Source organism: Mucor mucedo, assembly GCF_025094135.1.
Source record: "Mucor mucedo strain NRRL 3635 chromosome Unknown EV154scaffold_61, whole genome shotgun sequence".
NCBI classification, from domain to species: domain Eukaryota; kingdom Fungi; phylum Mucoromycota; class Mucoromycetes; order Mucorales; family Mucoraceae; genus Mucor; species Mucor mucedo.
Genome location: NW_026252345.1, coordinates 47,931 through 72,280, shown reverse-complemented (window position 1 = coordinate 72,280; position 24,350 = coordinate 47,931). Strand labels below are relative to the sequence as shown.

General features: G+C 36.9%; 11 protein-coding genes and 1 non-coding gene across 12 annotated transcripts; 6 read left to right on the top strand and 6 right to left on the bottom strand.

Moving 5' to 3' along the window:
- Window positions 1–84: 84 nt before the first annotated feature.
- Window positions 85–1,607, bottom strand: EV154DRAFT_552580 (P-loop containing nucleoside triphosphate hydrolase protein). Its single transcript, XM_051605065.1, has 5 exons — window positions 1,492–1,607; window positions 1,307–1,437; window positions 1,156–1,240; window positions 365–1,104; window positions 85–299 (listed from the first exon to the last, which is right to left on the bottom strand). The coding sequence occupies exons 1-5, from the start codon at window positions 1,544–1,546 to the stop codon at window positions 186–188; spliced, it is 1,125 nt and encodes a 374-aa protein (XP_051456419.1). The 5' UTR covers window positions 1,547–1,607; the 3' UTR covers window positions 85–185.
- A 349-nt stretch (window positions 1,608–1,956) lies between these two features.
- Window positions 1,957–2,776, top strand: EV154DRAFT_512650 (uncharacterized protein). The gene has a single exon (XM_051601947.1). The coding sequence runs from the start codon at window positions 1,979–1,981 to the stop codon at window positions 2,642–2,644; it is 666 nt and encodes a 221-aa protein (XP_051456418.1). The 5' UTR covers window positions 1,957–1,978; the 3' UTR covers window positions 2,645–2,776.
- Window positions 2,777–4,520, top strand: EV154DRAFT_544260 (mate-domain-containing protein). Its single transcript, XM_051604588.1, has 2 exons — window positions 2,777–3,047; window positions 3,113–4,520. The coding sequence occupies exons 1-2, from the start codon at window positions 2,820–2,822 to the stop codon at window positions 4,388–4,390; spliced, it is 1,506 nt and encodes a 501-aa protein (XP_051456417.1). The 5' UTR covers window positions 2,777–2,819; the 3' UTR covers window positions 4,391–4,520.
- A 702-nt stretch (window positions 4,521–5,222) lies between these two features.
- On the bottom strand, window positions 5,223–6,945 carry EV154DRAFT_564780 (uncharacterized protein; the record flags this gene model as incomplete). The annotated part of the gene is made up of 2 exons (XM_051605860.1): window positions 5,223–6,391; window positions 6,471–6,945. 2 exons carry the CDS (start codon window positions 6,943–6,945, stop codon window positions 5,223–5,225), a joined length of 1,644 nt encoding a protein of 547 aa, XP_051456416.1.
- Window positions 6,924–7,920, bottom strand: EV154DRAFT_512647 (phosphatase inhibitor-domain-containing protein). The gene is made up of 3 exons (XM_051601946.1): window positions 7,535–7,920; window positions 7,260–7,472; window positions 6,924–7,202 (listed from the first exon to the last, which is right to left on the bottom strand). The coding sequence occupies exons 1-3, from the start codon at window positions 7,785–7,787 to the stop codon at window positions 7,177–7,179; spliced, it is 492 nt and encodes a 163-aa protein (XP_051456415.1). The 5' UTR covers window positions 7,788–7,920; the 3' UTR covers window positions 6,924–7,176.
- An 819-nt stretch (window positions 7,921–8,739) lies between these two features.
- EV154DRAFT_263792 (kinase-like domain-containing protein) lies at window positions 8,740–10,432 on the bottom strand. The gene is made up of 4 exons (XM_051594668.1): window positions 9,897–10,432; window positions 9,155–9,838; window positions 8,978–9,093; window positions 8,740–8,925 (listed from the first exon to the last, which is right to left on the bottom strand). The coding sequence occupies exons 1-4, from the start codon at window positions 10,039–10,041 to the stop codon at window positions 8,884–8,886; spliced, it is 987 nt and encodes a 328-aa protein (XP_051456414.1). The 5' UTR covers window positions 10,042–10,432; the 3' UTR covers window positions 8,740–8,883.
- Window positions 10,433–10,584: 152 nt separating this feature from the next.
- EV154DRAFT_512644 (PXA domain-containing protein) lies at window positions 10,585–12,848 on the top strand. The gene is made up of 5 exons (XM_051601945.1): window positions 10,585–11,330; window positions 11,396–12,003; window positions 12,064–12,245; window positions 12,300–12,745; window positions 12,816–12,848. Exons 1-4 carry the CDS (start codon window positions 11,067–11,069, stop codon window positions 12,467–12,469), a joined length of 1,224 nt encoding a protein of 407 aa, XP_051456413.1. The 5' UTR covers window positions 10,585–11,066; the 3' UTR covers window positions 12,470–12,745; window positions 12,816–12,848.
- On the bottom strand, window positions 12,839–14,623 carry EV154DRAFT_466273 (uncharacterized protein). The gene is made up of 7 exons (XM_051597726.1): window positions 14,403–14,623; window positions 14,229–14,333; window positions 14,104–14,178; window positions 13,946–14,044; window positions 13,733–13,888; window positions 13,496–13,670; window positions 12,839–13,436 (listed from the first exon to the last, which is right to left on the bottom strand). The coding sequence occupies exons 1-7, from the start codon at window positions 14,511–14,513 to the stop codon at window positions 12,898–12,900; spliced, it is 1,260 nt and encodes a 419-aa protein (XP_051456412.1). The 5' UTR covers window positions 14,514–14,623; the 3' UTR covers window positions 12,839–12,897.
- A 30-nt stretch (window positions 14,624–14,653) lies between these two features.
- On the top strand, window positions 14,654–15,740 carry EV154DRAFT_466269 (ras-like protein 1). Its single transcript, XM_051597725.1, has 4 exons — window positions 14,654–14,790; window positions 14,930–15,004; window positions 15,062–15,143; window positions 15,205–15,740. The coding sequence occupies exons 1-4, from the start codon at window positions 14,733–14,735 to the stop codon at window positions 15,599–15,601; spliced, it is 612 nt and encodes a 203-aa protein (XP_051456411.1). The 5' UTR covers window positions 14,654–14,732; the 3' UTR covers window positions 15,602–15,740.
- A 3,139-nt stretch (window positions 15,741–18,879) lies between these two features.
- EV154DRAFT_512635 (uncharacterized protein) lies at window positions 18,880–19,971 on the bottom strand. Its single transcript, XM_051601944.1, has 2 exons — window positions 19,842–19,971; window positions 18,880–19,785 (listed from the first exon to the last, which is right to left on the bottom strand). The coding sequence occupies exons 1-2, from the start codon at window positions 19,963–19,965 to the stop codon at window positions 19,010–19,012; spliced, it is 900 nt and encodes a 299-aa protein (XP_051456410.1). The 5' UTR covers window positions 19,966–19,971; the 3' UTR covers window positions 18,880–19,009.
- Window positions 19,972–21,252: 1,281 nt separating this feature from the next.
- Window positions 21,253–22,782, top strand: EV154DRAFT_564773 (uncharacterized protein; the record flags this gene model as incomplete). The annotated part of the gene is made up of 6 exons (XM_051605859.1): window positions 21,253–21,283; window positions 21,343–21,378; window positions 21,436–21,535; window positions 21,595–21,787; window positions 21,843–22,253; window positions 22,333–22,782. 6 exons carry the CDS (start codon window positions 21,253–21,255, stop codon window positions 22,780–22,782), a joined length of 1,221 nt encoding a protein of 406 aa, XP_051456409.1.
- An 850-nt stretch (window positions 22,783–23,632) lies between these two features.
- EV154DRAFT_t74 lies at window positions 23,633–23,715 on the top strand. The gene has a single exon. It is a non-coding gene; the product is annotated as a tRNA-Leu (tRNA).
- Window positions 23,716–24,350: the final 635 nt, after the last annotated feature.

Sequence of the window (24,350 nt, the reverse complement as noted above, 5' to 3'; positions counted from 1 at the left end):
GAATTGTAACTGTGCGTTTTTCACAACATTAAGGGAACCTATTCAACATTTTACCATTCAACATGTAGGAAGAAACCGCTAATTGAGGTGGGGGAAAAGTATTATACACAAATGGGATAACTGGGGGGTTTTTTTTTTATTTGTTTCTAAAATAAAGTTTAAATATATAAAAAGAGGGGGAATTATTAGTCAAGATTTTCTTGTTGAGGGGTTTCGTCACTGATATAACTATAAGATTTTTCGTTGGTTTCTTCAAAAGCATAAAAATCTGCTACAACCAAAGGTCTCGTATTGATTTTCTATGATTAATATGAGTAAGGGGATTTTTTGTAGATATTTATATATGTATATATATAATACTTACGGTGGTATCAATATCGATGAGATCCTGGCTAGCATCCTCGCTAGAGTAAACGGGTTGAATTGAACGAACATATTCACGGATAGGGATCATAGCAGCGTTACGACACAATTCCTTTAAATCACTGCCAGACAAACCTGCAGTTCTTTGAACCAATTCATCCATCTTGAAATCAGGGGCCAATTGAATGTTCTTTAACAACAGTTCCAAAATGCTCTTTCTTTGAGACTCACTGGGTAATCGAACAGCAAAACGTTTGGGCATTCTTCTCAAAATGGCAGAATCGATATCGTTGGGTCTGTTAGTAGCACCCAAAATGACGATACGGCTATCCTCTCCTGTAGTCAAACCATCCCAGAGACTCATAAATTCAGCCTTCATCATACCTGTTGTTTCGTGATCTGTACTTCTACGTTCACGCAAGAACGAATCAATCTCATCAATAAAGACAATCGAGGGTTGTAACTTTCGGGCTAAAGTAAAGACGGCGGAAACTAGCTTGTTGGATTCACCATAATATTTATCGGTCAAGGTGGAAACATGGATGTTGATGAAGGTAGCACCACTTTCCTTGGCAAGCGCTTTGGCCATCATGGTCTTACCGCAACCAGGAGGACCGTATAATAAAACACCGCGAGGAGCTCCAAGTAAGCCGGAGGCAGACGTGAATAACTCGGGGTAACAAAGAGGGTAAATCACACTCTCACGAAGATCTTGAATGATGTGATCAAGACCACCGATTTCTAGAGTAAAGGTTTAATGGACAATCCCCTCATCTCAAATGTGTTTCTTACGTTTGAAGTTGACGCTAATTTCGTCAGCGTGAATCACTTCAGCTGCAATAATTTGTTCATATTCGGTCAACTTTAAATCCTTGGCCTACAACAACAAGTGAAAGTGTTAAAAAAAAAGAGATTCTCTTGTTTGTTTAATCATCATCCTTACACCTAGTTTACCAAGCACTTTATTACTTTTGGCTTTTGCTTCTTGACGCTTAGCCTTGGTTGGATCCAATGAACCTACAATGAATTTGAAGGCGAAATAAAAAGCGACTTGAGAGAGAGCAAATACAGCCACTGGGGAAGACAAGGTTAGTGACATGATAAATAGAAATAGTGTCTAAGGGGTACCATCTGCTGCATATTTTTTAGTCTCTGGACGTTGTAACCAAGATTTGATCATCATGAATAGCGATTACACACACAAAAAAAAAAAAAAAGAGAAAGTATGGGTAAAAGAAGAAAAGATAGAGCAGTCTATCTTTCACATGGAACTATATTATTTTTTATTTTTATTTTGTGACGTTTCCTACCCCGTTCCGAAGCTAGGTTTATGATTGGACCCTTAACATAGTTTGTAAAGTAACTTTTGAACTGTACAAGGGGGGGCTTACGAGAGAAAATAAATACAGCATGTTCAGGGCATTTAGATTGACTTTTTTTTTTTTATTAATACCTGAAATATGCATCCAGAAGATCCTTTACAGCCTATAACTCATTTCAACAGCAGCAGAAACCCCCGGGTCGAATTCAAACCCGGAAAAAAAATCGAATAAATTCACATGCAACCGTTACTGAATATCCTTTTTTTCCCCCTTCTTTTATTTCTTTTTAAAAAATGCAACCTTGGACTGAGAAAGGTGGTAGCAGTAGTCGTCATCAAAGTTCATTAAATTATGACCACACATTATCCCATATCAACCAACCACATCAGCAACAACAACAGCAGTCAAGTAAAGGTTTCCGTACTGCTCGCGATAGTGGTTCATCGTCCAACTATGTAGAGGAAGAAGAGACACGACAAAGATCAACATATGATTTCTCTCCTGTCTATACAAACAACAGCAATATGCTCAATTTGGGTGATGGAGCTGATGTAATGAATTTCTTGAATTCAAAAAGCTACAGTGATGAAGTTTATGGTGATGATTTAAGACCCGATTCAATGAGCTATATCAGCCACAGACATCAAATGGACACACAACATGGATTTGCGGAAAAGGAGAAAACACTGGCATTGTTAATGGAAACAGAAGATATTGTAGAGTATTTAAAAAAGACGACTTACACAGATGATATTTATGGAATTCCTGTCTTGGGTCAATATATCAAGGAAGCCAAAGAAGCTGTGGAAAATGGTGCGCATAGTAAAATAGCCGTGGAACGATTAAATATGATTCGAAATCATTTGGTAGAAAAATCTCACGGCGATTTCAACTTGGCCGCACAAAACGCTTTTAGAATAAATCCAAATGATTGGTCCTCAGATTTTCTTGACTCATAGTCTGTTGGATCGGAGTGAAAACTTTAACGTTTGGTGTAACCTTCCCTTTATGTATAATTCTCTCTTTTTCTGAACAATATAAAAAAAAAAATTTTTTATGTTATTTTTCTTCTTTTTTTTTTCTTTCATAACAAATAAAAAAAAGAAGATAGATATAAATATTTACATACTATAAATGAACGAACGTCGTAGACAAGAGGATAATATTTCAATCCATTCTTCTGTTTCTTCAACACCTACAGAATCCACGCCCTTGATTCTTGGAATCTCACATAGCGAGAAATATGTAGCAACCTGGAAAAGTGAATTTCAATGGTTGATCAAGAATGCTTTACCAATCGTATTTACCTTTTTATTACAAAACTCACTTCAAATGGCCTCCATCTTTACACTTGGTCACTTGGTAAGTCCATTGATAAAATATATTTATGATTGAATACTAAACCTTTTTTTTTTTAAAAAAAATAGGGTCCTACAGAATTAGCTGCCGCAGCACTTGCCAGTATGTTTGCTAGTGTTACTGCATGGAGTATTGCCTTTGGTACTGCTACTGCTCTCGATACATTATGCTCTCAGGCCTGGACAGGTGCCAAAGATAAAACTTTGGTGGGTGTACATTTACAACGAGCCTTGTGTATCCTTGGTCTGATGTTCATTCCTATTGCCTGTGTCTGGTGGAATTGTACCTCCCTCTTATTGAGTTTAAATCAGGATCCTCAATTAGCTGAACAAGCTGGTCTGTTCTTGCGTTGTTTGATGTTGGGTGCTCCTGCTTTTATTGCCTTTGAAGCCACCAAAAAGTATTTGCAAGCTCAAGGTATTATGCAAGCCTCTACCTTTGTCTTGATGTTTGTTTCTCCTCTTAATCTCGTCCTGAACTATACCTTTGTATACCTGCCTCCATTCGAATTGGGTTTCATGGGAGCTCCTTTGGCCACTAGTTGCAGTTATTGGTTGATGTTGACCTTATTGGTTTGTTATATTAAATTCGTAAAGGGTAGTGAAGCATGGGGTGGATGGACTTCAGAATGTTTAACAGGTTGGTGGCCCTTCTTAAAGATCTCCATTCCTTCTCTCTTGATGATCACTGCCGAATGGTGGGCTTTTGAATTATCTTCTTTGGCTGCCAGTTACTTGAGCACCCGAGACCTTGCTGCTCAATCCATCTTGTTAACCTCTGCTTCTGCTTTATATACCATTCCTTTCGGTATCTCCGTTGCTGCATCCAACCGTATTGGTAACGCATTAGGTGAAAGTAATGCTAACAAGGCCAAGATTGCATCGCGTGTAGCCTTTTTGTTTGCGGTAGTATTTGGTGCCATGAACTCGACCTTCTTCATGTTGGTACGACACAAGTTTGGGTATATTTTTACGTCAGATGATGATGTAGTTGCACTTGTAGCAAAGATTATACCCTTGGGAGCGCTCTTCCAGATCGCAGATGGCTTATCAGGTGTATGTGGTGGTGTTATCCGTGGTATGGGTCGTCAATCATTTGCCGCTTGGGTCAATTTGTTTTCTTACTATGTCGTTGCATTGCCCTTGGGTTATTACTTGACATTTGTATTGGATTGGGACTTGGCAGGTCTTTGGATTGGTTTGTGTTTAGCCTTATTCTTAGTGGCTTCTGGAGAAGTCATGTATTTGTTATGTGCGGACTGGAATACAGAAGTCAAGAGAACTCAGGAGCGTGTACATGCCGACGAAGATCATCTTCACGAAACGCTTAGTCACTTTGATGCCTAAAGCTCCATATTTTTACCCTCTATATACATAATTTTTACTTAGAATTTTAATTTTTCTCACACCCCCTCATCAGCATTTTAAACCATATTATACAAATAAAAATAAAAAGTGTTTCCATTGTATAACGTCATTATGTAATATATTTTGTTATTTATTGTCACACATTGCCCTACTAAAATGTCGCCATTTTCCTCGTTCAAGTGTAACCTCGTACGAAAAATGCATTGTTCCTTTCCGTCTTTCTGTTTACAAAGACCGAGATGCAGGTCCGCTAAATTTGCTTTTTTTTTTTCTACTATATATTAGTCACCTTGACTATATTCTTTGTCAACACTATACATAGCTTAATAAATGATATTCACAAATTAGGCTTCGTAACTCCTAAAAACTATAATTACAAAAAAAAAAAATAGGATTCATGAGTAGGTACCCGAAGAATGCGAGTCTTTTTTAAAATATAGGTCATCTTTAAAGTAACGTGAACAGAAGATAATAATAGCGTTTCTAAACTTTAAAACAGGGTTTAGTCATACACACTCATTGTGACAGCACATCGGTTACTTTTCGAACTTAATCTAGACTCTTTTTTCTTAAATATCATATACCTTTTTGCGATTATTGAATTGATTAAAATATTCATGACGTCTCGTTTTTAATCTATACAAAGAGAAATAACAGTTCTTTTATGACGTACTTTTAAAAAAGAATAATTCCCCGCCCCCCTCTTGCCTCCTGAATGCAAGAGGTATCCCTTAAAAAAAGATTCAATGTAATTATAGAACAATGAAAAAAAAAAACTGCCTCTGTATTAAACTTTTTATTATGGTATTTTTTAAAAAGTAATCTCGCCTACCCAGTTACGTCTTCTATAATGACACGTCTTAACTCTATAGTCTACAATTTTTCGAATGGGATAAACTGCCACTGCCGCCAGGACAAGACCCACGGACACAGCCACCGTGATGATCATCATATGCGTAGCAAAAATGACACCTTGTTGTCCTGCATTTACAATAATACTAAGTTCATTTGTATGCACCTTGGAGGTGAATGTACTGATCGACGATGCCACACCGACCGACCCCGGTACCAGAAACAATAGACCTGTAATCATATCCACAAACCCTACCGTCGGCCGAAATCTGGCGTAGAAATTCGATACAATAGCAACCGCAAAAGCCGATAGTACTGTCGCCACATGTTGGTACGAGGCCAAATACTGCAACGCAAAAAAATGAATGGCATGTGCCAATGCAGCCAAGAACACAATGACGGGGATTTTTCTTGGATGGCCTCGCAAGATGATGACATTAGCAATAGCAAAAATAGGCACAAAAGCGATATGGTAATAAGGCGAGATACCATTTTCGCACTGTTGGGTGTCGGCACTAATCAGGTCTAATGCAGGAAAGACGAGTTTATGGAAACTGGCACCAATCGCCAGCCCAAAGCCAATTAAGAGAGAATAAACAAGCGATGTGATCAATCTTAGAGTACCCGACGCAACTTCCCCTGCCGCAATTTCAAGAATAGAAACAAGTGTAGCATAGCCTGGCAAAATACTAACTACACCCCCAATAGAAAGTGCGTAAAAGCAAGATGTGGTAGTAGGAAAGCGGGCAGAAATGACGGCAGCTAGAAATCCAATGACTGCACTTAAAAGCACATCAAATATGCTGGCAAAGCGAGTGACTCTTTTGGAGACATGCTGAGTGCCTAAAGCAACAATGAAGCCCAGGATAAGACCAAATGCCATGTCGACTTCGCCTCCCGAGAAAAATAACGGCGTACTAGCGCTAGATGCAACTGCATAGGCTAACCATGTTAACCACATCGGATAAATTACTGGGTCTCGAGAGATGCCATCTAAAGTCTGGATGGCTTCGTCAATGGATACTTCGTCGCATAGAATGGATTCAAAAAGTTGATAGGTTTGTGTTAATTTATGAAGGTTTAGAACAGACTCTGTTTTAATAATCTGAACCGATGCAGCTAGGTTCTCTATAAAGGAAAAACGGGGTTAGTAGGAATAAAAAGAGAACCTTAATTAAAATAGAGAAGGGGACTTTTTTTTTTATACCTAAATCACCAAACGAAACGACTAGAAATCCCGGAAAGTAACCAAATTGAGCTTGTATATGGAACTTTTTTAACAAGAGTTGTAGACAATAATCCAATCGATGTGAAGGAGCTCCAGACGAGACTAATAATTTCGAAAATTTAAGCAAGAATACCGAAATGGCAGAAGTGGTAGACAAGGAAGATGACGATGCTGTGAATAAAGAATATATTAAATTTGTAGAATTGATAGATTGCGTTTTCGTTGTCGTGGTAGCGTTACAACAACAACAATTGTCGTCAGCATAAGGGTTTTCTGTAATTTCGTACATGGATTTCGATCGACTGTTTTTCTTTTTGATGCTTTTGTTAGTAGTATAATTTAAGAAATTCGACCAGTGGCTATGACCGGAATGAATGGAAGTTCCCTCCGATGAAGGCTTTTCTGTCAGTCGTGGTGGTGTTGTATTAGGTGATTGCTTACAATTTTCATGCATTTTTTTTTTTTTTTTATTAAAAGGTATAATAGGATAATTGATAAAAGAAAGTAGAAAAAGAAAACAGAAAATATAAAGAGAGAGAGAGAGAAAAAAAAAGCAGAACAAAAAATTCTATTATAGTTCTTACTATTCACATTCTTCATTTAATGTTTCTCTCCTTATAAACACAGATGGGGAATCCCTTTCTTTTTGATCACTTTACTATATTTGTATGTAAAACTCCCTCAACTATTTTGAAGAAGACAAAGCACGGTCTAAAAAAGGCGGATTGTTGAATACACATATATGTTTATATGAAATATGATGCCTACCTTTATATACTGGTTGACGCTCATATGCATTTGGACTGACTTCTCTTGGGTTTCTCTTCTTCTTCTTTTGTACTGTATGCTTATGCGTACATTTACCATTGATATGTGGGCGTTCATCCTCACTACTACTGGAATTATCACTATCACTGCTGCTACTGCTTTCGGATTCCGAGGATTCTCCAATTGCATGAGGTTTATGGTAAATACAGCAAACTTTTTTTAAAAAAAAAAATAGTTAGCAAAATGACGTTATCATAAGAATAATTTAATTTTACTTTTTGTTTTTTTCTTATTCATGTGTTCATTATCAATGACACTTTCATCCCATTGAATGGCTCTGGGTCTTCGAGAATTCATGTCGCCTCGTAATCTCAATACACCGACATGTTCTCCATCATCACCGGAATCTGTGTCTTCTCCGCTTTGTACTGCAATATCCTCTACAACCAGAGTTCGGGAACCATGAGCGGTTGTAGGTGTTTCTTCTCTCATTCTTGTGGACGTTTCTGTAAAAGGTGAATTACTCATTATTTTTAAGTTATAAAAGGGCAAAGAAAAAATATTTTTCGTTTTTTTTTGGCTTAATAAAGGTAAAATGTTGTCAAGGGATTATTTCAATGTCCGCGAGACACACTGCTACTACATGTCTAAGCGCAGTCAATTCGAAAAGTCGATATGCCCAAGAAGCATAATTGTAGTGGACACATTTGGTTACCAAATTTTAACTCAAGACTTTTGGATGTGCCTTTTTTAGCTGGTATAAAAAAGATGTTTCCGTAAAGACTTCTTAAGCTATTTTATCTTCAGTTCATAAAGTTAAAGCGCAAATTAAATTTTGTAAAATCATCGCAAAAAGGTTACAAAGAGATGCTGTTAGGATTGCGTGGGATCTGGAATCGAATGAAACCTCTTCGTTAAACTTTAACTAGATCACTTTATGCTCATCATCATTTACTTAGTAAAACTCGTCTCCATGCGACGAGCCAGCACAGTTGACCTAACTTGCTCAAAGGCTTTTCAGGTTTGATGATCTCAGCCATCCAATCAATATACCTGGCCGATAGAACATAAAAAAAAACCAATTGTCTTGCACAGTGCTTCTAACTGCTAGTCTCAAGTCGCATGGGCAATATTTCCTTGATGGTATAAAAATAAAAGATATGACAAGGCATGATTTTTATGGGTATGAGCTTTTTTCCAACTTTTTTTTTATTCAACAAACTTCATTTGAAGCAAGTATGCTAATGTCGTGTCAGCCGATGGCCTATCGATTGGATCATTTGATAATCCCATGGATAAAAGATCAAAGAATGCTTCGAATCGTGGATGAATTCTAGCAGAAGAAAAATCGACACTGCCGTCCTCTTTCCTTCGTAAGATTTCATGGTAAAATTCATCATCACTTAGATCTGCTGTTAATAACTCTGCAATAATGAGCGTGGCCATAAACACATCTGACGCTTTACAGAATTGGCGTTTCTTGATCATTTCGGGAGAAGAAACGTTTACTGTCCAGGCTACCTCTTCTTCTTCAAGATCAACAATGTCCCTATTATTAAACTCTATACATGAACTAGATAAAGAGATTAATCCTTGATTTTTGTGATACAAGATTGATAAATTGTTACCCAAAATCTGTCAACCATCCCGCTCCGGAAGAATCAATCTACATAACCGTTAGTTTAGTCATAAAACAAAAAGGATTTTGATTCGCTTACCAAGAAATTTTCCAGCTTAAGATCCACGATTCCAATACCTAACTCATGAGCATCGGTCAATGCAGAGAACAAACCAACGGATGCTTGTAGGGCTTCTGAAGGTTGAAAGGCGGCTTCTATAGAACCCATCTGTCATTTTAGTACATATTATTGAATTCGTATGATGGCTTGTGTTACCTCGTCTGTCTAAATAACTTCTAGCATCTCCATTGGCGACATACCTTTGTAATACATAAAGCTTTTTGGTATTACCCTTGATATCAGTCTCCACTCGATTTCGCTTGCAATAAGTCCATCCAATATATCGATTGATATTGCGACACACGGACAGTTTAGCTGCAAACTTTAATTCACTTTCGATTTGAAGGTAAAACGTATCAGGTTTGGTTCTTACACGTTTACTCTTGCAAGCGACCAACAAGTTCTTATATTTTGCTAGATGTACCATCCCCATTTGTCCCTCACCTAACACAGTATCCAATACTTGCAAATCCTCTGCGGGTATTTGGTGACCATGCTTCGGTATTTTCGTAGCTTTCGGCCTTTTTATAGTTTTTGTTTCTTCTGTTCTTATTAATGGCGAGTTGCAGATTGATTGTAATGGGGTATTGTCTTCTTTTTTGATCTCTACTTTACATTCTGATTCATTCTCTTCCTCTTCTGTAAAATCATCTCCCGCTGTTTCATACTCTTCTTCTGTGGCAATATAGTCTTCTGTGCCATCATCTTCTTCTGTGACAGTATATTCATCTATGGTATCATCTTCCTCTATTGCATCATCTTCTTCTATGGCATCATCTTCTGCTATAGTGACATCGCCTACATTTTCTCCCTCTATTTCTGTGTCCTCGTCTTCATCATCTATTCAACCAAATCAGTTTTTTTTCCCTCGTTTTTCCTATGAACTAAATGCAATTACCAAAGACTAATTTGTATCTCCTCGTTTTTCCGTTTTGATGATGTACTTCCAGCTGTTCCACTGATAAATCATATCTGATATCGGATGCGGCTAGTGTGGCGTCTGACAATCGCCTCTTCAGACAGGGGATTTCATCCTCACTCATCGGTTGATAGCTACTAATACTACTACTACCACTCTCGTTTAGTTCATTTACGTCAGAAAACTTGGTATCGGGAATGTCGCTGTTTTCAAAGTGTAGCTGTAAGAAAAGGTTGTCAAAAACGCGCCAAAGAAAAGTTTATCTAGGAATTGAACTTACTTGAACAAATTCAAAAGGCTCAGCTGAAGATTCTGACTTGATTTGTCTATATTCCATTGCTAATGTGCGAAAAGAAAAGAAGTGAAAAAAAAAACAGAAAGGAAAAATAAAATAAAAACCAAGCTGTCGGTCACTCAAATGGCAGGAACAACGTTTTTGGATTCCGAAAAAAAAGTGTTTCACTCTCTTGATGTGTAGCAACTAATAAAAAAGTGCCATTGTTATTTTATCTGACACAAACAGATAAAATATATGTTTTATGCTTTCCAGAGTATTACAAAGAATGTCAACAAGAAAAAAAAATAGTTATATATAGAAATCACGTGATGTTCCTGACAAAAATAAAAACAGGTGAGCGATCTCTTGACTTTTTTATCTGTTGTGTGGGGGAGGGGGGGGGATCAGCAGCCTTTTATTTTCTTTGCTTAACAAATAAAAAATGAATGGTAGCATCTCACTTAGACCTTTGCATTTACGAATACTATTTCCACATCTGTTGACGTTATCTAAAACTAACCCGAGAAGATATAAAGCACCCAAAGATATTACTCATTCCAAAGCCATTGACTTGGAACTCTATACTTATTTTGCTTTGCTTCTAAGAGACTTCATTCATCCTTGGTACAGATTGCTTTCCACTGATGAAGAACTTTCTGCTGAAATATTAAATATACTGACCTTAGTTGTTCAAAAACTAGAGAAACGTTTATGCGACGAGGTACATATATTTTATAAAAAGAGGGCCTGGAATTCTTTCCGTTTTCTTACTTATGTATTAGGTGGATTGGACAGAGCTTATACTATTAGATCTCCCAAAACTTCTCACCTTACACTATCACGATTTTCGACAAGCAAAAGCTCGTTTGTATATGGACCATGGAAGTGGCTGCGATTCTCTCAGCCAGTTATTTCATGGTATGCAACCTCACTTCGCCTTACAACCTATCGAAAATCGGGAGCAAGAGTATTTAAGACTCTTGACAGAATCCTTATTGAAAGCACTTCTGAAACCAGAAGATTATCAAAGTGATTGTGTGCGACATTTAGTTCGCGAAATCTTATCCAACTTGGTCCTGTTCAATTTGATTGAATCTTTGGCGGATCCTTATACCATCCATATGATCATTTGTAAGGTACAAAGCGAAACAAAAAAGAAAAAAAAGTTAAACACTTGTGGATCCTTTCTAATATATTGTAGCTCCTTTCCTCTTATGAAGCTTCTCTCGATGACCTAGAAGCATCTGGCCAGTTTGCCGAAACATTCTTCAGTGCACTGACAAACGGTCAATCTCCTACTAAATTCAAGGAAGGACTAGAAGATGCTAAGACCAGTACACCATTTATGAGCAGTCAGGATGTCAAGGATGCCGCTGCACTTGCTGCCGAGAATGCTAAACTTATTGCCAAAGAAAAGAAGGAGAGTTTGACTAAACAAATGCAGAGATTACAAGAAGAACGTCGATTAAAAGAAGGGATCGATCCAGTAAAAGACGAAGAACCTCATACAGCTACAAGTCGTCGTCGATTTTCATTTGGATATATTACTCTACAGGTGCTCATGGCACCATTTCGTACCTTTTGGTTTTACATAATGGCAACAATGACACAATCACAGGAAAGATATCAGCGTGTTAACCAACATAAGAAACGAACGAGACAGATGCGATTGGTGGAACCCTTGATGGAATTTGTGAATATTGCTCTATTGATAGAAGATAGACCGGCATTACAATGGGCTTGGCAAATGGTTGGCATGTTTTTCTGGCCATTGATTCGAGTGTTTGGTGGAGGTTTACTGATTGACAAGTAAAGTAATTTTCGGTACCTTAATAAATACTGATAAGCTAACCCATTGTTTTTTTTAAGGTTTCTTGAACAAACAGTGCTGCATCTCCTAAGCGAGGATCACATTGTGTTTTACCTACGGTTAGGAAGCGACCTGTTATGGCCTGATGGCGAGTTTTTACAGCGTGTGGATCCGCCGACACCTTTACAACGGGAACAAATGCGAGTGAGAGCAGAACGTTTACTGACTATTTCAATTCCAGGTAAGCTTTTACTTTTTCACAATTTGCATTATATATTTATTTTTGTCCTGTTAGCTAATATACGAGCCATCCTGTTTGAAACAACGGAACTTGATGAACTACAAAACCATATTCACGATACACTGGAGCCGGTACAAAACAAACAAATCAACAAACATTTGCTATACATTCTCATTGATTTAATCCTCACCAAAGTCTTGCCCGAATTACTTGTCAATCACTAATTTAACTTTATATCTATCATTCTGTATCTATATTTATATCCCTCCTTATTTGAGTCATACTTTAATATTATTCCCTCCACCCATCTTCATGTAAAAATTAAAAACTCTTGTTGTTATATGTATGGATGATTTTGAAATGAAAACACCTGCATTAAAATAGTAGTGGAATTTGATGCATTTCGTGGCAGATTTGATGGTATATGACGAATATTACCCTACAACTTTAATAGCGACTCTAGTATAAAATGTGGAGACCATTCCACTGTTATTAGGACTGTACGTATATCCATAATTAATCTGACATCGTCTATCCGTACCCATTAATCTCGCAATTGCCTATATTAAGATGTAGATATCAAACAATTACAATAAGTAGGACTGTATAAACCAAATTTTATTATATACAACAATTTCAGAAACGAAAGAAATTATTTAATACCGCCATTCTTAACAGTAGCGACCTTACATTGAACAGCTTCACCAGAAGCAGTTCTGATGAGAAGAGGCTTATCACCGTAAAGGGCAATAAGATCATCGTTTGTCTTTAATTCGGGTTGAACGGTTTCCCAGTACTTCTTCTTGGGGTTTAAGGTCTTCTCGGGCTCACCTTCCATTCCTTCAATATAAACTCTGTCACCAGCCTTAACCTTGGTAGGATCAACAGGACCTAATAATTCAACAGCAGATCCATCAGCGGCACTGGCACACAAGACCATACCGAAAGATTTGACACCACGCATACTGGCAGGCTTTAAGTTAGCCAAAACAAGAACCCAACGATTCTCCATTTCTTCGACGGGATACCAACGAACAAGACCTGAAACAATAGTACGAGGCTCCTCTTCTCCGATATCGATCTCTTCAACGTAAAGAGAATCAGCACCCTCGTGCTTCTTACAAGACTTGATGTAACCAACACGAATATCGATACGAGAAACAACGGGTTGATCAGTCTCGACAGCGGCAGCTAATTCATGTTAATTTTTTTCTCCTGTCTACAGTTCAATGATAATCCTATTAACTTACGTGCAGGTTCCTTCTTGGCCTTGACCTTCTTTTCCTTCTTGGGCTTACCGCCTTCAACAGGACCCTTGGCCTCGGAAGGAGCGGCAGCAGCAGCAGGAGCGGCCTCAGGCTTCTTGTTATCCTTCTTGGCTTCAGCACCCTTCTTGGCTTCAGCACCCTTCTTATCGCCCTTCTTCTAAAATACATTGTGAATATCACTAACTCTCATCGCTCCCATGATTCAACTTATATACTTACAGCAGCGACAACAGGAGCAGCAGGCTCAGGGACATCATCTAGGTTGATTTCGACCAAAGGGAAATCTTCGGTCAAGTTGTTTGCCTTAACAACGGTGTTTTGGACAAGATCGAACCAACGCAAAGTGTTGGGGGCAGAAGTGACCTTGATGTTTTTCTATTCTATATCGTCAGCTCCGTGTTGTATGGATTCCTTTTACTATAAGAAACTTACGCTATGAGAATATAAAAGACCAAAGATGACAATATCGACAATGGTGAGATGGTTGTTGACAAAGTAGGTGTTGGTCTTCAAGTGGTCATTGAGTTTTTTCTACAGTCATATAAGTAAGTAACAGCAAATGTCTGAGTAAAATAAAAAAAAAAGCGTACATCAATGTTGGAGACAATTTCCTTCTTACCGACACCGCGAAGAGATTGGTTAGTGTAAGATAACCATTCTTCGACCTATTTTAAATGTAAGTAACCCTTGGAGTAAAAAAGTTGACTGGACATACCAAAGCTTGTTCGGCCTTATCAGCACCGAGCAAAGAAGTCTTATCAGACTTGGAAACAAGGGACTTGATGATGGAGTTGGGGGCATCAACTTTCTCACCAGCAGCCTGACAGAGGAGGGGAGGGGGGAGGTTGTCAAAACGAGATTATATATACACGTGTGAGTAAAGATATACCTCTAAAACAAGCTCGGAGCCAGTCTCGAGCTTGGCATCAGACTTGGTCAATTTGTGAACCAAGACAACTTCAGTAGCGGTTTTCTCGGGAATGCGAAGAACAGCAGCCATTTTATATTTTAAGTAATAATAAGAAAGAGAACGCGTTCTTGCTGGAAAGAAAAAACTCTTACTGGGTGTGGCTTATATTGAGGCTCCGATCTGTAGTGGGGTGAGTCCGGTCACGACACACAAACATCATAAAGCGAAACATCTTTCTTCACTCTTTCTTTTTTTTTTTTTTCTTCTTCTTATAACAATCCCGGACTTTTTTTTAAAAAAAAACTTTAAATGTCTAAAGCCTCTTCTTTTGTACGTGAATATAAGTTGGTTATGGTTGGTGGTGGAGGTAATGACAAAAAACCAATTCATCTTTTTTTTTTTTTCTTCATCCGTTTTCTTATTCTATCATCATGTTGAATGAAGAAAAAAAAAAGGGTGGAGTTTTCTATCCTGCAAAAAATATTAAAAAATCATTGTTTTTATAGGTGTTGGTAAATCAGCCTTAACTATCCAGTTTATTCAATCACACTTTGTTGATGAATATGATCCCACTATCGAAGGTAATGTTTGATGATTAAAAAACAAAAGTAACACAAGAAAAATTAATTGTCCAACAGATTCATATCGTAAGCAATGTGTTATCGATTCAGAAACAGCCTTATTGGATGTACTCGATACAGCTGGTCAAGAAGAATACAGGTAAAGCATTCTAGATGAAATTAACCTACCGATAAATTAACATTTTTATTTTTATTTTCAGTGCTATGCGTGAACAATATATGAGAAATGGTGAAGGATTTTTACTAGTCTATTCTATTACTTCTCGCTTGTCATTTGAAGAAATTACAACATTTTATCAACAAATCTGTCGTGTTAAAGATCGTGATTACTTCCCAATGGTATTAGTCGGAAACAAGTGTGATTTAGAAGCTGATAGACAAGTATCGAGTCAAGAAGGAAGAGACTTGGCAAAGAATTTTGGATGTCAATTTATTGAAACCTCTGCAAAGCAAAGAATTCATGTCGATGAAGCCTTTTTTGAAGTTGTTCGTGACATTCGTAGATATAACAAAGAACAGGAGACACGGGGGCATGATCAATTTGGTATCCAAGATGCTCCTGATGTTGCTTCTGATAAATGTTGTATTTTGATGTAAAATCCTCCTCTTTTTTTTTTTCTTTTAATTACTAATTTACTTACTACTACTATTATTTATTCCCTTATGTTATTCTTTATTCATGCCCCCTTCCTACCTTCTTTTTTTATTAAAATCAAATATAATGTAACAACAGTAATTATTTCTTGTCAAAGCATATACACATGGCATCTTGAAGCAACAACGTGTCCATTTCAAATACAGTCGTGTAACATGAATTTAATTCATGTCATTTTGCTATTTACCTTTCTATACATCTTTCTATTCCTTACCAATTACATCATTTCATTCACTGTATACCCGTGTGTAATATTGCAAATTTATTATAGAAATACCTACACATGGATCATTTACTAGCTCCAAAATATTTTCGCGTATCACACAATTATACAAACCCACGAGGACCTCATTTTACCGTTCCGCTCCCCAATTCTCTACAAATCTGTTCGGACCTTCTACAATTAGGACGATTTCTTTCTTTTTATTGGACAGACCCTTTCTGTTGTCCTTACTTGATTTAGGCATTGTACTTCGATCTAATGATGCAATAACAGAAAGAGAGTAAACATGAATCCACTCTTCGTTCTAAGCTGTTAAACTCCGTCATATTGAACAATTCTTGTTTAAGTTCATTCAATAATAAAACAGAACGACCAATACGATATCATTAACAGTAATGCAATGGTTCAGAAAAACTAGCCTTAAAAGGGCTTCTTAACTTTTTTTTCTTTAGACGTATGTGTAGAATTTGTCCCGCTTCTATCTGTAATCTGGGTCTACACCTATATTGTTTATCGGGGAACGAGATGCTCAATATTGTTATATGCTACTGATAAATAATCACCATATTCAGCATTGCATGCATGTGAATCAATCAATAACTCTGAGTGGTTATGTGCAGATATTCCATCCTAAGTAAAGGCTCAAGAATTATGCATGATTGAATAATCACTTATATCATCCTGACATAAACCCAGCCTTTGTTTATCAGCCTATAAATAAACCGCGATCACCGATTTTTGGTTTCTTTGCTTTTTTTCTAGTATTCATGTATAACTCTATCTTTATGAAAGAAAATAGTAATTATCGTGAAAAAGTTAGTTAAAATTGACTTTTGTTTTTAACTAAAATGCTAAGATATGTCTTGATTTTCTTATCAACAAAAAAAATGTGTTCCAATTTTTGCGGGATATATGTGACATTACCAACAACTCAAATTATTGTTTATTTATCAAACGAGATGAAATATCCATATTTCTCGAAAAGATCATTTGATCCTTCAGTAAATACTTATAATATCTGCTTAGACGTTTTTATAACAAAAAATAATGCTAATTCTTCTAGCTTTGACGAGGAGCAAGGTAGATTAATTGTAATACAGAACGACAAAACTTCTGTAGAAGTCAAGATTGCTTTAGTAAAAATCAAAAATACTTTGCTGATGGTGGTCGGACAAAATTAAATATGCGTCGCACATAGAATCTTTAATTCTCAAACAGAATTATTGCCAACAATAACTCTTTATATCAGACTGGCGGCATCTCCCCTTCTCTAGATCAAATTCGTTTGATCAAAATGCTGATCCAAATTGAAGTCATTGATGATAACATCATATTAGCTGTCTCCAAATTCACCGAACCAGTAATACGCTTTGATGAGATAGTGGCCTTTTGGGGCACACAAGTGCAGTGCATTTATTAGAAATAATCAAGGCAAAGATCCGTGTGCCATTGATACAAAGCTCATGTTCAGTCTTGAGCTATTCATCAGCGGAATATTGCATAAAGAAACCAAATGGCCTGAGATAGTCATTCTTTATGGGCTTTTGGGTTTCGAAGGATTATGTATGTTATGTTTTACAACTACAGCATATACAGCCTATTTCCGATCGATGTTTCTTCTCTACGACTAAAAATTGATATTAATACATAACCTTTTACTCTCCCACAATTTGCAAACGGTTGTAAAAATCACTGGCAACATCCATATACAAGGAAATCATCCAGTACAGATAAAGTCTAGCCAGTAGTAGCAAAGCTTCCGAAGAGATTTTTTAAACATAGTTACTGTAATAAATAAAGTCGGGTGAATAATATACGTAGTTGAAAGCCTCTTTCACAAACACATCTTTATCACTATGTTGCCAATTTACACCATACTCTTTTAAGCAACCTTTTTCCGCGCAATTCCGTAAAAATATTGTATATAGATGTTTATACACATTTATTTTTATAAGACATCGATCCCAGTAGCAAGATAACTTAGTCATTACCTTCATTGTTTTAAGCGGAGAATCTGATCAATCGCATATTTAAGGATTTTTCACCTCACGGGCCGATCTTTTTTTCTATTCCTAATGCCAAATTTAATGAGATAAATGAGTTTCATTAGTTTGAGTTTCTGGCTTTTTGTTTACGGATAAACTAAAAAAATTTTATACTCAGGTGAGGTAAATGAGGTACGGATCATTGTCTCCGGCCTAGTATCACAGGTCTAAGCCTATTGACACGTATAAACCTTGGTCTGTATAAACTTTATAATCGATTTGTTTATGTAGGCTCTAAGAAAATGTACTTCGAAAAGTTATAAAAACGCTCTGTATAGAGCAACATGAAGAATGAAACTTAAAGGATTGAACCAGTCCGAGAATTAATCGAAGGGTGAATGCTGGTGAAACAGCCACGAAGGAAACGCCGCTAGTGTTCCCAAAGACGGGTTGCAACTAAAGCATAACTTATCATTAAACTATATTCTAATTCAACGATCGATCGTTGGACATATCATATATCACAAGCACTTATTGATAAATTGAATTGGGTGTTTCCGTTTTTTAGTACTTACATAGAACAATTGCGGGAAAAATATCTTAGGTAAGAATAACTTAAATGACTTTAACTTCCACTTTTTTGAAGTTAAGTTTATGGTATTCATTTCAGACTTTATGAATATAAGTGGCAAAGTCTTAAAATTTCGCACGATCGTTTCCATTATTACATTCTATTACATGCTGCTTATCCGAGAATTTGTTAAAAGCCCCTTGCCAGAACCTTGTGTATGTCTTGGCTACACCGTATGACGGTATAAATGCCTTTCCCCTTCACCTTATAGTTTAATATAATCTTGGGTATCCCCGATTATAATGGCAGGCCAACAAAACTTTTGCATAAGTATTACCAGAATAATGCATATTAGAGCTTATATATATATGTCGTATATAACATACATCTGATTTTATACTTACAAGCACAATGTAAAAATATGCATCTCAAGTAATTTCACCGCACGGCACTTTTCCCAATATGGGCATTTCCAAGACGTATTTTTGGGTTACACATTGTATATCACGAAACCAATCATCTGATAAATATAAGCATAACACTAAATAATATTTTTATTGGTACATATTGATTATTTCTTGAACATTTTGGACATCAAGCCAGATGCAATTGCCCCATAATCTACACCATCTTGTTGTTGTTGTTGTTGTGCTTGAGGGGGTACTTGATTATAGTTGTTACCTTGAGATTGTTGATAATTATTGTTGTGGGATTGTTGATTATTGTTTTGGGGAGGGGCACCATAACCGTGATAAGGATCATTGCTTTGGGATTGCTGGTTGGTCTTACCACTTGAACCGCCAAGAAGAGATCCTACCATAGCACCAATATTACCCATACCACCACTGCTTTGATTGTTTTGTTGTTGATGTTGTTGTTGTTGTTGGTTATTGTTACCGCCCGAAGCAGAGCCCATAAGCATACCCAACAAACTACCAATACCACCACTACTGGCGCTATTGTTTCCAGATTGGCCACCAGCACCGGCTGCTTGCTTAGACATATACAACTTGACAGCCATCATAGCAGCTTGTTGAATAGCTTGTCCCTTACCACTATCCTGACCACCTTGAGCATTACCACCACCGTTGCTATTTCCCAAAAGCTTAACAGCTTGAGACATTGCCATACTAATCATATCACTCATACCACCACCACTTTGTTGACTTCTTTCTAAAGCTTGGACAGCAGCAGCGTTACCGATAGCTTGAGGTGAGTTATTTTGGTTGGGATTATTCATAACTTGTTCATAAGACTCGTGAGCAGCTCTAATTTCGTGATCCTCGGCAGGTTGTTGGTTAGAACCCATAACTCTTGAGAGAGTGGAGGAGAAATGATCATCACCATCTAAAAACGCCAAAAAATTAATAAAGTTGTGTGACGAGCTAGACATGTAATTTTACCTTGACTGTAGCCTCCTTGTTGGCTATAGCCACCTTGATTGGAAGAGCTTCCTTGATAGCTTGCGGCTTCACCGCCTTGATAACTGGCTGCTTGGCCACCGTAGTTTTGATTGTATCCGCTCATATTTTTAAAATTAGTAAAAAGGAAAAAGTGGAAAAATCGGGCGGGTAGGGGTATTATACAAAATGAAAACCAGTCACCTTAGACGGACAAACAGCGTACCTTAAATTTGCATGAAACATTGCATAAAAGTGCAGTAGAGATGAATTCTTTTCAGCATACGTATACATGAAAATAAAAAAATTCGCGTTAAATTCATGTCTCTTGAAATGACATAGCGGACAGTACCTATTAAATCTTTTGAAATTGATAAAACATCCGTGTGTATGTATTGTCTAAATTTAGCCTAACTTTATATGGTTGGTGTGACCATGGTACTTTTGCTTTGTATTGAACATGTGTCGAATTTTTAGTTCGGACACTACCTAGTCCAGCGCATTTTTGCTGATACTCAAGGTGCTAATATATTTTGGCAAATCCAGCCGATAATCATTGGGTCAAATGGTTTTCAAATCGTCACATATATTGCTCAAAATACATGTTAATTTCTTGTTATATGTGTAAATTTTTAGGATGGGATTTTGACAGCAATCACTTTGGATTCAGCACTGCTGTGTTGTTACTCCATGTCTTTCTCACTCAAAGCATGCTTATTATTAGTGATATTAACAGCTCTTCCAAAGGGAATCTATAGCTTCTCAACCATAGAAACGGTGGAGTTGTTTCGAAATGAATCAGTTGTTAAAGAAGTCATTCTTGGTAAGTAGCTGTTGGCTTGCTTTATCCAGTATTCGCATAAATCTGGCTTCACTGCCATTATGCCAGTAAATACGAGCATCAACACTTAATTTATCCATTGCACTTTGTTAAACCCTGTTTTTTTTAAAACAAATTGTTGTAATTGTTGCTGCAAACACTTCTGCATAGAGCCAGGATGAAACTGGCTAGACTTGTCTTCCTACACTTGTGGTCTGAAAATATTTGGACTTGATATTCTGCTTAACCTAACATTGTAAACCCCATATTATATTGCGTCTTCGTATTTTCTATTACAATACTGGACTACTATTTGAGCAGGGTCTATCCATCATATTTATTTAGGACAGCGAAAAGCTTTTAGTTTTTTTTTTTTTTCATTGCAACAGCAGTCATTACAACAGTGATGAGGTGCGTGTAGTAATTTGTCGGTAAGTAAAAAGAGCCTGTTGGTGCGCAGACCTCTTTCCCCAATTAAAGTCTAATTTGTGGCTCCTTTATAAATAGAATTTTATTTGGCCACACGTAGTCCTTTTTCTTTTTCTTTCTCCTTATTCTTTTTATTCCCTTTTTTTCTTATCATATCCTTTTAGTATGGCTGTTGGAAAGTTAAGCGTTACCCCAGGTAAGTGATTGTGACTTGATAAAAGGCATCCGTTTTTAAACATGCAAGTACATAAATAGTAACCGTTCGCGGTCTCTCCACCTCTGGATTAAACGGTAAGGATTCCTATCAACTTGTGTTATTGTAATAATAATAATAATTTGTTTGAATAGATGCCCGTCTTTTTGTTGGATGTTATGTTCAAGAAAATGAAAAGCATAGAACTCACTCCGAGAGTGGCCCCGAACCTCTCTGGAAAAACGTATTGACTTGGTAGGTTCATAAATTAAGGATCTACAATGTGTGTCTAACGTGAATTTTTTTTTCATAAGTAATGTTCCCGAAGGTCAGAATTTTTTGCATATCGAGTTAGTTAACGAAAGTCCCAATAATGGTGGTATTCTTGCAACAAGCAAGATTGCTTTGAACCAAGTTTTTGAACAAGGTACTGAAACAAAATGGTCTCAATTAAACTCATCTTCTGGACAATCTCTCGGTGAAATTAAGTTGGATCTCTCTTTCTCTGTAATGTATACAGTATAAACAACATGTGCCAAGATTCTAATATTTATTGTTTTAGGGTACCAATTCCGTTAGCTCCGTCACTTCTTCTTTCGGTGGTATGAACTTGGCTGGTGGACAACAAGTTGCTTATCAACAAACTACCTCTCACTCTCAAACTATTTCTCACAACCAGTCTGAAAGCCGTCAAGGTTCATACTCTTCTTTAGGTCCCGCCAACCCTATTCCTTCTAATTATGGATCTGGAAGTCCTCCCCCTTTTACACCTCCAGCTGCCGTTTCTTATCCCGAAAAGAGCGGTAATAACTTCATGCCTGGTGGCGGTATGCCCGGTAGTGGTATGCCTGGAAGTGGTATGCCTTCTGCTGGTGGATTAGTTGCCGAACAAAGAGCCACTGTTAACACTGAGAATATGACTAAGGATGAATTTGAGGAAGCAAAGGCAAGAGGCGCTGTCCCTACTTGGATGGTAAGTGAAAAAAGTCTATTTAAACCCGTACTATTTGTGCTGATCGTTCGTGTCACACGTGTGATCTATTTTTACATAGAAATACGGTGGTGGTGTCTTGGCTGGTGCTGCCGCTTTAGGGCTCAGCGCATGGGGCGCTCATGAACTTAAAGAGCGTTATGATGAGAAAAAGGAAGAGGAGGAAAGACTCCAAAAGCAACAAGAAAAGCCAGCTGCTCACTTCCAACAACAAGGCCAAACTCCTTACACTATCCATAACCAACAAGGTCAACAACAACAACAGCAACAACATCAACAACAACAACATCAAAGCTATCCTCAACCTCCCCAACAACAGTTCCATTCTTCTGACAAGAAGGAACAAAAGTCTGAACACAAGAAGGAGAAGAAGGACAAGAAGAAGGACAAGAAATATAAGAAGCATGGTTCTGATTCTGATTCCTCTTCATCTGATTCCGATTCCTCTGACGATGAACGTAAGCAAAAGAAGGATAAGCATCACAAGAAGAGAGATAGTGACTGGAATTAAATAAGCGGCTTATCTGTGTCTTTAAAATAAACATAAAAAATGTAAAATATACGACTACTGTATTTCCAAGATTTATGCCAAGAGTTCTGATCAAATGATTGGATTTATTGAAGTAAATGAATTATGTCGGGCGTTTAAAAGGCAAAGGTTATTTCGACTGCCAACAATTTTGACAATTTGACTTGCTTACTACATATCATTTTGTATAAGCCTATGATAATGTTGTTATTTAAACGCATGTTCTGCAATAGTTTGATTTATGCTTAATTCAGCTTCTGCTGTCGTTAGTGGCAACCTGTTTACAAGATTCCGTGAGGCACAATCATCAAGTGGATTTCATTTATGAACAACTTAAAGCTACATCTGTTAGCAGAGCAATAGTAATAAATTTCAGAATTGTTCATAGCATAATTTTCTTTTGGCTGTACCTTTCCAAGACATCTGTGTATATGATAATGAAATAAGCATACTTTTCTTTTCAACCGTCATTTCCACCAATATTTAGATTGTTCCGGAAACTTTTTCTCTTCAGTTTTTCAAAGGCATAATTTTGAAAAACAACAAGATAATTGATTAACAGGTTTAACTCTACATCCACTAAACTAAGTAAAAGCAGAGAGTGATGACGGGTAGTAAATCTGTCCAATTTATCCAGCGATGAAACTCATGCCTCCATAAGAAAGGTATTTTAATATCTGGTTTTGTAGCTTAGTTGTTAGCGATTACGTAAACAATACAATGCTTTTGATTGGGTAAATACATTCACGTGACTCAAAATCACGTGTATATCACGTGATTTAGTATTTAAATTTAAAGAATATATTATTTTTTAAAATTTAGTATAACATCTGCTGATTTGGCCGAGTTGGTCTAAGGCGCCGCACTCAAGTTGCGGTCTCGCAAGAGGCGTGAGTTCGAATCTCACAGTCAGCATTTTTTTTTCATTTGAATATTTTCGTGAGACGTTTTGTCTTCGCGTTTTTTTTTTTTTTTTTTTTTTTTCTAATTTGGCTTTCATATTTTTGTTTAGTTTTTGCAATCACTTAGAGGTTATCTGATATTTTTACCATAGCTCGAACTACATAGCCTTTACAAAAAATTCAATATGAGCATAATAATGTCGAGAAAAAAATGTAAAAGTATGGCTACTATTTTTTATGCTGATAATAATACAAACAACCCAGCTAAAGCAGATATAAAACGATGATTGTTTACGCAGTCAAAACAATTAAATAAATACTTCAACCTGGTGATCTAAATTCCTGACTTATTGGTTTGCTTGTTGAGGATATTTACCCACTTTACATGTTGTAAATTCATATTAATTTGAAATAACTTTAATCAATGAATATTTCATCATCTGTTACCAAAAAAAAGATAGAGATGAGCAAAATAAATTTTATTGCATATGGAGGTTTTATAAGAAAGGGACCAAAAGCTAGCCAGAGAATATCGTGTAACACTGCAAGAACACACCAAAAAGCAAACTTTTTTTGTTTCCTTTCGATTGTAATGATGTGTTTATGGAATATCAGTGCGTTTCAGTATGAAATTTAATTGGAGTCACC

Bases quoted from the DNA above. Each gene is read 5' to 3' on its own strand.
- EV154DRAFT_466273 (XM_051597726.1), bottom strand. From the start codon at position 14,513: ATGGCTGCTGTTCTTCGCATTCCCGAGAAAACCGCTACTGAAGTTGTC. The intron at 14,334-14,402 runs GTATATCTTTAC...CTCCTCTGTCAG, and splicing joins GCTCCGAGCTTGTTTTAGAG to GCTGCTGGTGAGAAAGTTGA. The intron at 14,179-14,228 runs GTATGTCCAGTC...CATTTAAAATAG, and splicing joins ATAAGGCCGAACAAGCTTTG to GTCGAAGAATGGTTATCTTA.
- EV154DRAFT_512647 (XM_051601946.1), bottom strand. From the start codon at position 7,787: ATGAGTAATTCACCTTTTACAGAAACGTCCACAAGAATGAGAGAAGAA. The intron at 7,473-7,534 runs GTAAAATTAAAT...TTTTAAAAAAAG, and splicing joins GAATAAGAAAAAAACAAAAA to TTTGCTGTATTTACCATAAA. The intron at 7,203-7,259 runs GTAGGCATCATA...CGCCTTTTTTAG, and splicing joins GCGTCAACCAGTATATAAAG to ACCGTGCTTTGTCTTCTTCA.
- EV154DRAFT_263792 (XM_051594668.1), bottom strand. From the start codon at position 10,041: ATGAGTGAGGATGAAATCCCCTGTCTGAAGAGGCGATTGTCAGACGCC. The intron at 9,839-9,896 runs GTAATTGCATTT...TTGGTTGAATAG, and splicing joins GAGATACAAATTAGTCTTTG to ATGATGAAGACGAGGACACA. The intron at 8,926-8,977 runs GTAAGCGAATCA...ACGGTTATGTAG, and splicing joins TTAAGCTGGAAAATTTCTTG to ATTGATTCTTCCGGAGCGGG.
- EV154DRAFT_512650 (XM_051601947.1), top strand. From the start codon at position 1,979: ATGCAACCTTGGACTGAGAAAGGTGGTAGCAGTAGTCGTCATCAAAGT.
- EV154DRAFT_512644 (XM_051601945.1), top strand. From the start codon at position 11,067: ATGGACCATGGAAGTGGCTGCGATTCTCTCAGCCAGTTATTTCATGGT. The intron at 11,331-11,395 runs GTACAAAGCGAA...AATATATTGTAG, and splicing joins TCCATATGATCATTTGTAAG to CTCCTTTCCTCTTATGAAGC. The intron at 12,246-12,299 runs GTAAGCTTTTAC...TTGTCCTGTTAG, and splicing joins ACTGACTATTTCAATTCCAG to CTAATATACGAGCCATCCTG.
- EV154DRAFT_466269 (XM_051597725.1), top strand. From the start codon at position 14,733: ATGTCTAAAGCCTCTTCTTTTGTACGTGAATATAAGTTGGTTATGGTT. The intron at 14,791-14,929 runs GTAATGACAAAA...TTGTTTTTATAG, and splicing joins GGTTATGGTTGGTGGTGGAG to GTGTTGGTAAATCAGCCTTA. The intron at 15,144-15,204 runs GTAAAGCATTCT...TTTTATTTTCAG, and splicing joins GCTGGTCAAGAAGAATACAG to TGCTATGCGTGAACAATATA.
- EV154DRAFT_512635 (XM_051601944.1), bottom strand. From the start codon at position 19,965: ATGAGCGGATACAATCAAAACTACGGTGGCCAAGCAGCCAGTTATCAA. The intron at 19,786-19,841 runs GTAAAATTACAT...TGGCGTTTTTAG, and splicing joins ACAAGGAGGCTACAGTCAAG to ATGGTGATGATCATTTCTCC.
- EV154DRAFT_544260 (XM_051604588.1), top strand. From the start codon at position 2,820: ATGAACGAACGTCGTAGACAAGAGGATAATATTTCAATCCATTCTTCT. The intron at 3,048-3,112 runs GTAAGTCCATTG...TAAAAAAAATAG, and splicing joins TCTTTACACTTGGTCACTTG to GGTCCTACAGAATTAGCTGC.
- EV154DRAFT_552580 (XM_051605065.1), bottom strand. From the start codon at position 1,546: ATGATGATCAAATCTTGGTTACAACGTCCAGAGACTAAAAAATATGCA. The intron at 1,241-1,306 runs GTAAGGATGATG...TTGTTGTTGTAG, and splicing joins AAGTGCTTGGTAAACTAGGT to GCCAAGGATTTAAAGTTGAC. The intron at 300-364 runs GTAAGTATTATA...TATTAATCATAG, and splicing joins TCATCGATATTGATACCACC to AAAATCAATACGAGACCTTT.